Source organism: Saimiri boliviensis, chromosome 11 (genome assembly GCF_048565385.1).
Source record: "Saimiri boliviensis isolate mSaiBol1 chromosome 11, mSaiBol1.pri, whole genome shotgun sequence".
Taxonomy (NCBI): Eukaryota; Metazoa; Chordata; class Mammalia; order Primates; family Cebidae; genus Saimiri; species Saimiri boliviensis.
In genome coordinates, this window is record NC_133459.1 from 7924059 (window position 1) to 7939029 (window position 14971).

The 14971-nt window shown below is 51.9% G+C and overlaps 1 protein-coding gene across 4 annotated transcripts in view; it reads right to left on the minus strand.

Moving 5' to 3' along the window:
* Positions 1–4299: 4299 nt before the first annotated feature.
* The window catches only part of SLC2A5 (solute carrier family 2 member 5), a 52906-nt gene continuing 42234 nt past the window's right edge, over positions 4300–14971 (minus strand). For 3 of the 4 annotated variants that reach the window (XM_074380019.1, XM_074380018.1, XM_003927922.4), the window contains 9 exons: positions 14724–14848; positions 9070–9222; positions 7252–7377; positions 6988–7175; positions 6762–6872; positions 6071–6172; positions 5672–5747; positions 5152–5279; positions 4300–5056 (listed from right to left, as the gene is read on the minus strand). In XM_074380019.1, coding sequence (XP_074236120.1) covers positions 4853–5056; positions 5152–5279; positions 5672–5747; positions 6071–6172; positions 6762–6872; positions 6988–7175; positions 7252–7377; positions 9070–9222; positions 14724–14848 — 1213 coding nt within the window. In that variant the 3' untranslated portion in view covers positions 4300–4852. The remainder of the gene's footprint in view (positions 5057–5151; positions 5280–5671; positions 5748–6070; positions 6173–6761; positions 6873–6987; positions 7176–7251; positions 7378–9069; positions 9223–14723; positions 14849–14971) is intronic. The other variant, XM_074380020.1, reaches the window with a different exon arrangement.

The window sequence follows — 14971 nt, forward strand, 5'->3', positions numbered from 1 at the left end:
CACCTGGGGAGCTCCCACCCCCACGAACTCAGAAGGGGTGGGGCTCCTGCTTGTCCCCAGCTCCTGCTTTCTGGAGCATGCAGCCCTGGCAGCACCTCAAAGTGGGTGCCGAGAGCAGGGAGAAGCCAGGTAGCAGAAGCAGATGGTTCCAAGCCTATGAGGGCAGAGGGGCCTTCCTGGGCCCCCAAGAATGCAGGGATGCCTGAGTCTGCAGCCACAGTTTGGGTGGCTGCGGCTGCATGAGTTGGGGTTCGGGGGGCCTCCTCCCTGCTCCTGGAGCAGAAGGTTGGGATCTACAGCTACAGTCTGAGCAGCTGCCACAGCACCCGGGGAGCTCCTGCAGGCTCCAGGAGTGTGCAGCCTGGGCTGCGCCTCCCTGCTGCCGCTGGTGTGATGGCAGTGGCAGGCCATCTGGAGGCATCGCCATCCCCTGACATTGTCTAATTCTCCCAGAGCGTCATTTCTCCTCGGCTTTCACTGATCTTTGCAGGCAGCTTGGCACCCCAGTGGTCCACATCTATAAGAAAATCATGCCTCCCCCGCCAGTAAGAAGATGTTGCTACAAACCTGCAATATGTGTATACCTATTTTTTACGTTGTGTATGTGTATGTGTTCTGTAAGCGACAGAACACCCTCTCAAGCGGGAATAGCAAAGGGAGGAAGGAAGAGCGAACAATAACCAGAGCTCCCAATCTTTCTTTTCTGCCTCAGTTGCAGTCCTCACACTAGCAGTCTACCATCTGCCCCCACGCTACCTCCTGTAGCACACCGAGGTCACTGAGTCGTTGAATCCAAGGGGGACTCTTTTTCTGGTCTCAGCAAGTGGCAGAGCTTGGCAGCTCTGTCCTCTCTGCTGGCTTTCCTATGCCCCTTGTTGGACGGTGCTCCATGTCCCATCTTAAAAAAAAAGTTATTTATTTGAAGAAAGGTCTTGCTCTGTTGCCCAGACTGGAGTGCACTGGTGTGATCATGACTCCTAGGTACAAGCGATCCTCCTGCCTCAGACACCCATGTTGCTGGGACTACAGGTGTGCACCACAGCATCAGTTATTTTTATATTTACTTTTTGTAGAGATGGCCGGGGCGGGGGGCTGGGGGTGGTGGTCTCACTACGTTGCCCAGGCTTGTCTCGAAGTCGTGACCTCAAGTGATCCTCCCACCCAAAGTGCTGGGATTCCAGGCATGAGCCAGCACACCCAGCCCACCTCCCACCTTTCATCCTCTTGGTCAGCAAACCTGGGGCAATCTTACGCAAACATGGTGCTTTAACCTATTCGCAGATCTTTTGTAAGGATCTGATTTCCTTGCTGTCTCGTGGTCTCCTTCAGACTCTTCTCCGGAGCAGCTGGAATGATTTCTTAAATTGCAAATCAGATCAGAATACTCTCGGCTCAAGTGAGCCACTGGCCTCCCAACACATTCAGAATAGAATCTCTGATGTTCCTGGGGGCCTACTGAGTGTCTGCACAGTGTCCCCTTCCTCCTCCCCACCCCCTTTCTGCCTCGGCATCACCTGCCTCCTATCACTCCCTGAACCACGGCCGACCCTCTCCTATAAGACGCTTGCATACGCTGCCCCCGAGCCGCCCCACTCCTCTCTCTGTTCAGCTGCTCCTCCACCTGTCACCTCGGGCTACTTTTCTTCACTGCACCTTTCACTCAGGACCTGGCACAGAGTAGGTGCTAACAGATATGTGGTTTCCCCAAACCTATGTCCCTGCTCCCCGGAGCTCCAGAGCCCCATGCCACCTTCCTTCTAGATATCTTCTGTGTATCCCATGATCTCCTCCATCTCAACAGGTCCAAGAAGTAGATATGACCTTCTCCTAAAACCTGCCACCCAGCTCTTCCAGCCATGCCCCATTGGCCCATATTAGAAACCTGGCAGGGATGCCAGACTGCTCACCGCTGAGGGCTGAGTGGATCCCAAATCCTACTGACTTTCTGAATGCTTCCTCACATTCAGCCCTGACCATGGAGGGCTTTGCTGGGCCCTCATTATGCACCAACTGGTCTCCCTATCCAAGCCCCACCCCTTCACATTGCTGCCAGGTGCTCCTGGAAACTCAGTCATCACATAACCCCAGGCTGTCTTGACAATGAAGTTCAACTTGGCTCCTGGGACCCACATGATCCACTACAGCTGTCCCCACCCCACACCCACTGCTGCCTCTCTGGCTTCACTTTCAGACCAAATAAGCTGTAGTGACCCTGAACGCCTCCACAGCTCTCTGTGCTGCCTGTTGCCTGGAATGCCCATCCCTCACCTTCCTGTCGCATCTTCTCCAACTGGAGAAATTATATTCGTCTTTCCAAATTCCTCACCTCCTTTCTGGACTCCCACACCTCTCCTCCTGCTGTATTTTGCTAACCCGTATGTAGATGCGTATCTATAAATATTTGTATAGTGGCCTGAATCTACATTAAACTGCATGTGAGTTCATACCCAGGTCTCCAAGTCTACTCGGAGTAGATAATGATCTACTACCACACGGACCATTCGCTCTCTCTCCCTGCTTATCTGTAACCTCCCATTGCAACTGTGAAATGGCCCCACCATCTGCCAACCATTTACTGGATTGCTCAATCCTGGTATAGTGGTCTCTCACTGTAGCTTATGTGTAAGTTTATTTGTCCTCAAGATTAATGCTTATATTCAAGCACTTAAAAGTACCTAAGAATACTAAATATAAACCACTGATCTACATATAAATTTATTTAATTCTCAAGATGGCCATGTGAGACATTTATTATTAGTTCCATTTAACAGAAGAGAAAACTGAGGTACAGAAAAGCCAAGTAACTTGCCTGAGTTGCACAATTAATATGGCAGAACCAAAGTTTGAACCCAGGAAGTAGACATCCAGAACCATGAACTTCATAGCCTCCCCGGTGTTAGAGGTGCCACAGTGTCGTGACTTCTTCTGATATCCTAACCTGGCTACTCCTCACCTCTCAGAGCCTTCATCTTTGGTTGCTTCTGTGCCCCTTCCAGGATGCAGATCCCTGCTGCAGAAGGTCAAGGATGGTTCAACCACAGTGTTCTATATACTTCCTCTGGACCTGCTTGTGAGTGATTTAGCTTGTTGGTTGTGGAATCTCCATTCCATACTCACAAAAGGTGCTCCGAAGTCCCACTACTGTCTCTCCCAGCCACCAGTCTCTGCCACCCAACTACCAGGAGAAGATGTCACTTCTTGCACAGGCCATTCAGCACTTTCAAGGTTTTATCTATATTTTTGTACATACATAAACTTATACTTGCACCCTTTATTCATATCTCTAAGAAAAGCCTCCAGCTCCCTCTATTTTTGGTGGGAAACCTGTGTTAATGCATATTCATGCTGCTGATAAAGACATACTAGAGAGTGAGTAAATTGTAAAGAAAAAGAGGTTTAATGTACTCACCATTCCACGTGGCTGGGGAGGCCTTACAATCATGGTAGAAACCAAAAGGCACATCTTACATGGTGGCAGATGAGGGAGAATAAGAACCAAGCAAAAGGTGTTTCCTCGTATAGAACCATCAGATCTCATGGGGCTGATTCACTACCATGAGAACAGTATGGGGGAAACTGCCCCCATGATTCAATTATCCCCCACAGGGTCCCTCCCACAATGCAGGGGAATTATGGGAGTTACAATTCAAGATGAGATTTGGGTGGGGACACAGCCAAACCATATCAAGACCCTGTTCCTTTTCCCTTGCCACAGTCTCAAGATTTCAAGACTCCTCCCTGGCCACAGTCTCAAGATTTCAAGACTCCTCAAGATCTCACTACACACCTGAGGACATTTGGAAGCTTGCTCAATCTTACATTTATTTATTTATTCGAGACAAGGTTTCACTCTGTCATGCAGGCTGGAATGCAGTGATGCGATCATGGCCCAGGACAGCCTTGACCTCCTGGGCTCAAGTGATCCTCCCATTTCAGCCTCCCAAAGAGCTGGGACCATAAGGGCATGCCACCATGCCCAATTAAAAAAAAAATTTTTTTTGAGATGGGGTCTGTGTTGCTCAGGCTGGAGTATAGTGGTGAAATCTCAGCTCACTGCAACCTCCACCTCCCAGGCTGAAGCAATCCTCCCACCTCAGCCTCCAGAGGCCCTCTTCTAGATGCTGGAGATTCAGGGATAAACAAAACCGACCAAGCCCCTGTCCTAAAGGAACTAATACCTGTGCAGTCAAACTGCCTGAAGGAGCCCGGAATGTCCTCCTGCCTCCCACCTGCTCTCAGAACAGCAGTATGTCTTGTTGAAAAGTGATCAGATTCATTTTATTGACTACACAGAAGCAATTCCATTTTCCACTAATAATTTAATTTAGGATTAAGAATTCTGACTCAAGTGTCTCCACAGGGACGTGCTCCTCAGCTTTCTGGATGTCGTTGTTTCTGACATCGCACCTTCCTAGATAGGTATTTCTGGAAAAGGATCTGATAAGAAGATGAATTTGGCTCTAAACAAATGCCCAGGGCCCCAGAAGATCTGTCGGGGCCACAGAGTCCGTTTATCTGGCAAAATTTGATTCCTTCCATTTCGCCACTATAGTAACTGTTTTTGTTATGTTACCAGGAGCCACACAAAGGCTGACCCAGCAAGGTGGAAGACCAGCTGTTCACTTGACTCGGGGGTGGCGAGGGGTTGGTCTGGAGAGAGACAGCCCGGCTTCGAGAACAGCAAGGAAGCGCTTTGCACAGTTCCCACTGGGGTGGGGAGGCTGGCGAGGAGGGCTGCATTCCACGTCAGACTCGTTTTATTTCTGGATATTTACAGACAGCTAGAAGTCAGAAAAACAGGCCAAAGGAGGAAGGCCCTGGCAGACCCGCTCCACTGGCTTCCTCTCCAGAGTCACTGTTCAGAAGTGATAGGTGGAAGCTCTTTCAGTTCCTCCTTTTCTGGGTACACTTCAGACACCTTATTCATTTTGGTGAAAATCTGATTGATCTCCATGAACGTCTTGGCTTTGGTCTCGGGAACAATCAGGAAGATGTAGATGGTGGTGAGGAGACAGATCACAGCGAAGACAATGAAGCTGTATGGGCCGAGGCCCTCCTGTGGGAAGAGGGGCAGGTGACGTGTGGGACGGGGCTTGCCCACGGGCCCGTGCTCTACTGCGTGGCGATCTGGTGAGAGTGGGCCCCACTCACCTGGATGAACGGGAAGATCAAGCCCACGGTGAAGTTGGAGAGCCAGTGCACGCTGCCGCCCACCATGAAGGCGGATGACCGAGAGGACTGCAGGAAGATCTCAGTGATGAGCAGCGCGGGGATGGGACCTGCGGAGGGAGGAGAGCAGCCTCCCTGAAGGCAGAGAAGGCCCGAGCATCCCAGGCCTGGCCATGCAGGCCCTGGAGCAGCGGCGTCTCCAGGACTCGGGCTGTGGGGCAGCACGCAGGAGGCAAATGGCAGCGAACAAGGATGGCCGGCCAGTGGCCACCTGTGAAGCCCACTCTGCTGCCTGCACAGTCTGTGTGTTCCTGCCCACACCACCACTTTACCATTTTCGCCCTCATTTCGTGCCACTCCCCCCACCCCCGCAGTGGAGCGGGGAAGAGATGCCATTTCCAGGCTGCACTGGGCCATCCCTGGTGCCTCTAAGGAGCTCCAGCCAGGAGCTTCTGGGACTGGAGGGGATGGTGACATCCTGAGGCCAGCTTCAGGTACGTACTGGGCCCAAGGGCGTGTCCTACGACGTAGGAGATGACACAGACGATGCTGATATATGGCATCCAGGACACCGTGTCCTGTGGAGAGAAAGCAGTTGGTTCGCCTGGAGCAGACAAGCTAGGACGGGACCCCAGGGTGCGGCCAACCTGCCCTGATGGGTGGAGGATGGCACCTCGCTCCTCCCCCGGCAGTGCCACCTCGATGAGCCACTGGGAAATCAGCTGAACGTGGGCTGTGGGCTAGTAGGACACATGATCCCCTAGATATCTGGCCGCTTGTATTTGCTAAAACAGCTCACTGTGACCCCCTTTCCTTTTTAAGGCAGGTGGGGGTGAGGGTGGGAGCGGCCCTGGTCTTCTTGGCGCAGCTCTGGGCTCCGGGGACCCTGGCCCGCCCTCACCTGCAGGGCCAGAGCCGCGGTGAGCACGCAGCAGGCTGTGAGGCAGATGGAGAAGCCCAGCAGCAGCAGCAGCCTCCGACCCAGCAGCTCCACCACGAACACCTACAGCACGGCGGCATGGCTCAGGTGACAGGCCCAGCGTCACCCTCCTTCCAGCCCCTTCCCAGGGGGCCGCTGTGAGGCGAGCTGGGCAAGCCGGCTGCCCACCGCGTGCAAGCACACTCACTCCTGTGTGCAAGACATGCCCTCGGTTGGCCAGCAGGAAGTCGGCTGTGGCTGGGATGCGGGGGCCCCCAGCTGCCCGCCCTTGAGACTCAGCTCTAGGGCCTCCTAATCCCACAACCCTGAGCCTGAGGATCCGCGCCCGCCCAGGAGACCAGATGTCTGCAGGCACCGGAGACGCTGCCCCCACGGAGCCTGTTCCCATCCTGAGGTGGCCGAGCCTCACTCCAGGTACCCCGGGCCTGGAGCCACCCGGCGCCCTACATTCCGGTCAGACGGTCGCCCTCGGCCCGGTGCGGCTCGGCAGGCCCAAGTGTGAAGGGCCGGTGCGGGGCCACCTCCCACACGGAGCTTCTGTAGGAGGGGCTGGGCCTCCACGTTTGGAAACCACGGGCTGCCCTCGGAGGCTGGGACGTGGGGGCCCGAGGGGCTTTGGGTGGAGGCTGCGGGCTGCTCCCAGGACACTCACAGCGCAGAAGGTCATGACCACGTTCACGGCCCCGGTGCCGGCCGTCACATACTGCACGTGCTCCTCCTTCACGCCGGCGCTCAGGTAGATCTGGTCCGCGTAATAGTAGATCTGCAAGGCAAGCACGGGGCTGGGCGGCTGCCCGGAGGAGGCGGCCTCTGCGCCGGGACCCACGCCCTGCGCCCCCGAGCCCTCCCCGGCTCCCGAGCCACGGCCCGGCCCATACGGCGTTGACGCCCGACAGCTGCTGGCCGCCCATGAGGATGATGATGGATAGCAGCTGCCAGCGCAGCGAGCGCATCCGGAACAGCTTCAGCACCGAGATAAAGCCGGCGGCCTTCTCCGCCTCGTCCTCCTGCCGGATCTCGGCCACCTCCGCCTCTACGGAGTCCCAGCCGCGCAGTGTCTTCAGGGCTGGGGAGAAGTGGCGCTGTCGGACCAGGGTTGGGGGGCAAAGCTTGGAGGCCGCACCCGCCCGGGTCCTCATTACCTTTCTTGGCGGCCGCTTCGTCTTTCTTCTGAATCAGCAGGTATCTGGGGCTCTCGGGGAAGAAGGGCAGCAGAACGAGCTGCAGCGCCGCGGGGACCCCGGTCAGCCCCAGCAGGATCGGCCAGCCTGGGAGGAAGGCAGCGAGCTGGCACCAGCGGCCTCCCGACCACCCAAAAGGCACCCTCTGCACGGAGCCGGCCCCATCACTCTGAGCGGGGCACAGGTCAGGAGGGCACAGCTTTCCCAGCCCTAAGAACAACGATTCCCCGCGATGGACACTTGGGAAGCGCCGGCGTCAGGGCTCAGCAGCGATGCATCGCTGCGCCCACCAGAGGGACCACACCCACGAGGCCAGCAACACCGAGTGCTGGTGAGAACGTCCCCGTGTCCTTCAGAGGACGGTCTCGCAGGGGCTGGAGGAGCTGGGCACACCTGGCCTGACCCAGCTGCCCGCTCCCAGCTCTGTGCCCAGAGAAGCCAGGCTACCAGGACGCCTGAACTGGAATGGTCACCGCAGCTTTTGATGATAAAAGGACACCACGAACAGTGGGGATGTCCTGAATATTCCACATAGAGGGGACACGTGGGCTGGCCGCACTCATGAGCGGAGTTTGATACTGCAGTGAACAGGCTGCAAGACTCAGCGTGGACGCCTCTCACCGACTAGATGTTGGGTGCGAGTCCACTCACTGCGAGTGGAAATGGTAACATTCACCCTGCCGCTGCCAAAGGTGAAACTAGAGGCAAAGCAAGGAAACGAAGCTGAGAGCTTCACAAACGCCTAGAGCAGCGTGTGTGGTTCTGAGTTCTGCTGCAGAGCTCCCTGAGGCAGGAACCTGGCTAATTCACTTCTGGTCCCAGCTCCTAACGAGGGGGTGGCACCTCAGCGTGAGTGTCCCCAACACATGCAGGAGTGAAGGAGAGGCAGGAGCATGTGGCACTGAAACAGGGACCTAGGCCTGTGCCGTGGGTCTGCATCCGCATGAGAGCTGGGAGCAGTTTTCCAATCTCTCTGTGCCTCAGGTGATACACCTGTAAAATGGGTATGATACCAGCCCAGGCTTCAGAGGACTGTTCTGAGGAACACATGAGTTACTAAAAAAGACTTGGCACTTGGCCCACAACAAGCACTTTCTATAGAGAGCGTCTAAGCAGGACGGAGCTTGATGGTCCACTTGACTGACTTGCAGGCGGGATGTGAAACCCTGATGGGAAATGACTTATGTTTTGGCTGATGGGATGACTGATGATGGTTTAAGGGAGAAAGTCATGCAAAAACAACACCAGTTAAAGGCATCTGTTCAACTTCTGCATGCCAGGCCCTGGGCTGTCTTGAGGAGGGTGGAGGCAGGGTCTGGGATGTCCTCACCACCTCACCCATGGGGCCAGGCCACCCTGACTCCTGGTCCTTCCCTTTCTGGTCTGCAAAATGGGATCGTCACCGAGCCCCAGACCACAGTGTTGCTGGGAACAGTCCTGTGAACTGATGCTCGGCCTGCCTCAAGCACAGAGCCTGGCACACTGGTGGCTATCATTGTTATGCCACAGTCCTCCATATGGACAGCCGCTGAGCAGGCAGAGAAGCGGATCACTCAAAGCCACCTCATCCATCGCCTAAGAGGGACTAGATAGTAAACACTGGCCAGTCCATCATCACGCCTTTGTCCAGGGCCTGCTGTGTGGGCTCAGGACAGGATGGGCCCCCCAAGGACAGCCACCCTGTTAGAAGAGACCAGTCCGCAGAAAGCCCTGTCCTGTGGTAGTGGCTTTGGAGAATGAGGAGGGGCCTAGGGTGGTCCCGAGATGTCCTGAACTCACCATCTTCATTTGCAAGGAGATTCCGAAGACCGAAGATCTGGGCCACAAGGATGCCGACAGTAATGAAGAGCTGGGGCACCACCCCGAGAGCCCCCCTCAGGTTTTTAGGGGCCAGCTCCCCTAAGTACATGGGGACCACGTTGGAAGATAAACCTGGGAGGAGGCGAAATCGAAACACCATCAGGAAAAATTAGTCTGGCAGGGACAAGCTGTGTCTTCAAGTATATTATTCTTAGCAATCACATTATTTGGGCCAGAACTCTCTGAAAAGTGTAAAGGAGAAAGCGAACACCTCTTTTTTTTTTTTTTTTTTGCGAACACCTCTTTTAATTTTTAGCTCTTCATACTTGAAGGAAAGAGAAAACAGTTCAAAGGAGCTCACGCACAGGGTCCCTTGTTTCAGCCCATGTCATCTGGGGGCCCCGGCCAGCTGGACCTGGGGCCTTCCCTCTGCCCCGGCCTGAGTCTAGACCCGCTCACGTTTCTGCTGTTTGAGGAGGATCCATTTAATCAATGGTAAGGCAGCTGGGTATGATGGCTCATGCCTGTCATTTCAGCACTTGCAGAGGCTAAGTGGGGAGGCAGACCACTTGGGGCCAGGAGTTTGAGACTAGCCTGGGCAACACAGTGAGACCCTGTTTCCACTAAAACATATGTATATATATATACATATATATGTGTGTGTGTGTATATATATATGGCTTGTGTGTGTATTTATATATGGTGTGTGTGTGTATGGACTCTGTGTGTATGTGTGTGTATATAGCCTGCATGTATGGCGTGTGTGTGTGTGTGTGTGTGTGTGTATATACATATATATACACACATATATAAATCCTGGGTGGGTGTATGTGTATACATGGTGTGTGTATGCGTGTATGGCCAAGGACCCCTGGCCCTCAGTGCATAATAAACCAATGCAGAGATACTTGCATACACCTTTAAGAACAAGTTATATGTCTCAATAAGCATTAGAAATTTCAATACATATTATGGAATATTTGCATTTCTGGGATGTATGTAATGCCTGAACTACTTCTGAATCCCCAGTATTTAAACTTGTACGTTTTTGCATTGTACTAGAATCTAGTGGAGGGAAAACTTACTATATTTTACAGAATGAGATGTTGCCTGATTAAAAAAAAATAGGTAGAATTTAGTTTTACAGCTTCCAAAGTATTTTCACACATATTGTCCTATTTAATTATCCTAAAAGCACCTCCAGAGGCTGGGGATAGAGAGGAAGTTTTACTAGTCCAAGTAGCCTGTGGCCAATCCTGGGTCAAGCAGAGGCTCAGAGGGTGTGGGTGTCTGACAGGGAGACCCTCAGGAACAGAGTTTGGAGCAAGTGGAGGTTGCAGCTGCTGTCGATGGCAGGGTATCGGATGGCACTGAGATGGGAGGGTACCTGAGGCCATGTTTTCCTGCTTGGCAGTTCTACCCACAGACGTCTGCTTAGTATTTGAAAAGAGATATCACAGTTCATTAATGCCGATTCTTCTCCATTTTCAGAGCAAAGGGGCAGACTTTAAAGCAGCTCTTAGCATGCCTAGGTGGGAAGAGGGGGCAACACCCCACAGGCCCAGGGCAAAGAGCTGCAGAGGAAGGCAAGGCCTCCTGGGAGCTGAAGTGGAGCTCTGTCCTTACCACTCGACAAGAGCCTGGGGGCCACTTAGTGGCAAGAGCACCTTAACTTGGTGAAGGACATAAAGGGTCAAACCGCAGGAGGTCTGTGAAGAGATGGGGTTACCTGTATGTTGGTGGAAAGCAATCTCGATTTTTGTCTTTAAAATGACTCTACAAGGACTTCCCAGCCAGCTAGTTGTGACACTAGAGTCAGAGCAAAGTGGCTTTTAAAGTTTAAATTCTTCCTGCTGGGCACTGCAGCTCACACCTGTAATCCCAGCATTTTGGGAGGCTGAGGCGGGTGGATCACTTGACGCCAGGAGTTTGAGACCAGCCTAGCCAACATGGCAAAACCCCATTTCTACAAAAAATACAAAAAAATTAGCTGGGCGTGGTGACACACCTGTAGTCTTAGCTAGCTGGGAGGCTGAGGCTTGAGCATTGCTTGAACTCGGCAGGTGGGGCTTGCAGTGAGCTGAGATCGTGCCACTGCACTGCAGCCTAGGCAACTAAGCAAGAGTCCATCTCAAACCAACCAACCAACAAACAATACGTTTAAGTTCCTCTGAGCCAATGAATACCTTCAGTCTTCCCGCCAAGAAGTTGACTAATAACAAATCAGTGAGTGCGAGCATGTTCAAGTCAAAGTCACACTCGTCTCGGCACTCCCTTGTCAAGGTAGTTGTTTACTTCATTTTAGAGTGAGCCGGGTGGTTCTTGTTCATATGGGTGGTTTTATTTTTGTGTTTGTTTTGTTTGCAAGACAGAGTCTTGCTCTGTCACCCAGGCTGGAGCACAGGGGCACGATCTCAGCTTACTGCAACCTCCCCCTCCTGGCTTCAAGCGATTCTTGTACCTCAGTCTCCCTAGTAGCTGGGATTACAGACCTACTCCACTACGCCCAACTAATTTTTACATTTTTAGTAGAGACGGAGTTTCACCATTTTGGCCAGGCTGGTGTCGCACTCTTGACCTCAAGTGATCCACCTGCCTCAGCCTCCCAAAGTTCTGGGATTACAGGCGTGAGCCACCGTACCCGGCCATATGGGTGGTTTTAAAATGAGTGTTTAAGCAGCACATAGCTTGGTGACCTACTTTGCTGACTTGCAGGAGGTATGTGAAAAACTGATGGCTAATGGATTATGTACCCAGTGGCCAGTGTTCTCAAACCATGATCTGAGGACCTGGAGGTCCCAAGACCTTTTAAGGGTGTCTGTGAGATCAAAACGATTTTTGTGATAATCCTGAGATGATGATATTTGCTCTTCGTTCTCTTTCTCTCATGAGCATATGGGAGTTTTCCAGAGACTGCCCGCCACGCCACATCACAAGTGACCTGACCCAGAAGAACGTCTGAGAATTCAGCTGTCTTCGATGAGGCCAGACATTCAAGAGATTTGCAAAAATGTAAAACAAACAACTCTTCACGTAATAGGCTTATTTTAAAAAATGAATTACTATGACTCTCGCTTGCCATTTCTAATACAGCAAGTATTGATCAATATAACCCACATGAGCAAAAGCTCTTTGCAGCCTTCGATAATTTTAAGTGTGCAAAGGGGCCTGAGACCTAAAACTTTGAGAACTGCTGACTTCAGAGTGCAGGTTGAGACTTTAAACTGATTGGTTATCTACTGGAGCCTACTATTTCTCTGTTGGAAACAATTCTGTATTGTTAATAGTCGACAGAAAAGTGATTGGACCTGCTCACTGCTGACAACTTTTAGGAATCATCTATTTTTCTTTTTTTCTTTCTTTCTTTCTTTTTTTTTTTTTTTAAGAGACGGGGTCTTGCTATGTTGCCCAGGCTGGAGTGCAGTGGCTATTCACAGGTGCGATCCCACTACTGATCAGCACAGGAGTTTTGACCTGCTGTGTTTCCGACCTGGGCTGGTTCACCCCTCCTTAGGCAACCTGGTGGTCCCCCGCTCCCGGGAGGTCACCATATTGATGCCCAACTTAGTGCGGACACCCTATCGGCATAGCGCACTACAGCCCAGAACTCCTGGGCTCAAGCAATCCTCCCACCTCAGCCTCCCGAGTAGCTGGGACTGCAGGCACGCGCCACTGTGCCCGACAGGAATCATCTATTTTTCAAGAAGTTGAGCCCACTGCAGACAAAACCCACAGGTCAGGGCAAGATGGCAGAGACCCAGCCGGGTACTCTCAGTGAAAGCCGAGCACCAGGAAAAGTTTGCCATGGGCTCATCAGCCTCCCTTGGGCGTGACTTAGTCCGTGCTTGGGAAATGTCTTTCATCTTTTTTTCATGTCTCTGTTACTGCCAATTAATCCCAGCTGAGGGGTTTGCAGACTGCCAGCCAAATTATCCATTTGTCCCTATCCCTGCGTGTGGAAGAAACAAATGAGAGTTCTTTGGCAATGTTGGGACAGTAACTGGAGGGAGGCAGTGAGGTCCCCAGGAGGGGGACCCTCCAGGGGCCCACCCTGCACTTGTAGGACCCTGAGAGCTTGCACCCTGGATGCCTCTCCCCTCCTGGGCCTGAAAAATACTGCTGACTACGGATGGCAACTCAGGGAAAGCCCCCGACAGCGCTGTACCCTCATTTCTCTTCAGTATGAAGCAGCTATGGGAGAGTTTTCTAAAGTCACCACAGTACAGCCTGGCAGCCTAGGCTTGGAGGCAACAGAGTAGGCTTAGGAGAAACCACCTCCCAGGTTGTGAGACGAGAGGTCTCAGCGAGTCAGCACCTTCTCAGTAGGTGAGTGTTTCAGGAATAGAAGTCAGGATGCCTTGGCAAACTTGAAATTCCCCTATAAAACTTAAAATGAGGCATTGTCAACACCTTTCTGGTGGTGGAATTCATATAGTAAATTGTTTCTCAAGCTTTTTTGACTCTCACCTACAGTAAAAAAACACAGAAATACATTTTACACTGCAACCTGGTTCGTGTGTGTGTGTGTGTGTGTGTGTGTATTTATTTATGAGACAGAGGGATATAGTTTGGCTCTGTGTCCTCACCCAAATCTCATCTCGAGTTGTAATCCCCATGTGTCAAGGGAAGGACCTGGTGGGAGGTGACTGGATCATGAGAGAGATTTCTCCCATGGTGTTCTTGTGATACTGAATTCTCATGAGACTGGATGGTTTTATAAGGCAGCTTCCCTACTCTCACTTTCTCTCCCTCTCTCTCACCTGCTGCTGCCTAAGACATGCCTGCTTCCCCTTCCATCATGATTGTGAGTTTCCTGAGGCCTCCCAAGCCGGGGGGAATTGTAAGTCAATTAGACTTCTTTTCTTTATAAATTACCAAGTCTCAGGGAGTATTCTTTATAGTAGTGTGAAAATGGACTAATACACAGGGTCTCACTGTGTTGCCCAGGCTGGTCTCAAACTCCTGAGCTCAAGTGATCCTCCTGCCTTAGCTTCCAGAGTAGCTGGGATTGCAGGTGTGAGCCACTGCACCCAGCTATTCTATTTTTAAAAAGAAAATGCTGCTCATTAAACAGATATCACCACCCACTAACTGGTTGTCACCTACAGTTTAAAGAACACCATGGGAGAAATCGCCCTCGGGATTCAATCACCTCCCACTAGGTCCTTCCCTTGACACATGGGGATTACAACTCGAGATGAGATTTGGGTGAGGACACAGAGCCAAACCGTATCCCCCTGTCTCATAAATAAATAAATAAAATGGAAGAGACTGTGTTATATGTAGTAAGGATAAAGTAATATATGTGTGTGTGTGATCTTTTATCTCAATATGTTCTAAATATGTTGACAACATATAGAGATAAAGGATTGGATGGAAAGGATTCTTCCCAGGTGAAGATTCTGCATTTCAGTCTTTCAAAGACGTGTCTTTGTAGGACACATCACAGTAAAGCTCTGCCTGCTTTTGCACCTGAGACCCACATAGAACTCAAGCATCTATTTCACAGTAGAGGCATAGGAATGGCTTGCTATACACTTCAGAGATCACAGATTGGTTCTGGTCCCTGGGAGCCCGTTGTCCCGCTCCTGGACGACCCTCACAGAATGGCAGCACAGTGTAGCATTGTTTACCTGCGCACACTCCCACCAGAAGTCTGGCAATAATGATAAGCTCAAAGGACTTGGCGACTTTGCTGCATCCCATTAAGATCGCAGGCACGATAGAAAATATATTGTTGAACAGCAAGGTCCCTTTCCTGCAGAGGACAAAATATCAGTTAGTTTGGCTCAAGGATTCGCTCATTTATTCCATGAATGTTCCTGGAGTGTCTCCCCTGCAGAGGCTCCAGCAGTTACAGCAGTGGCTTTACTGCTGTGTA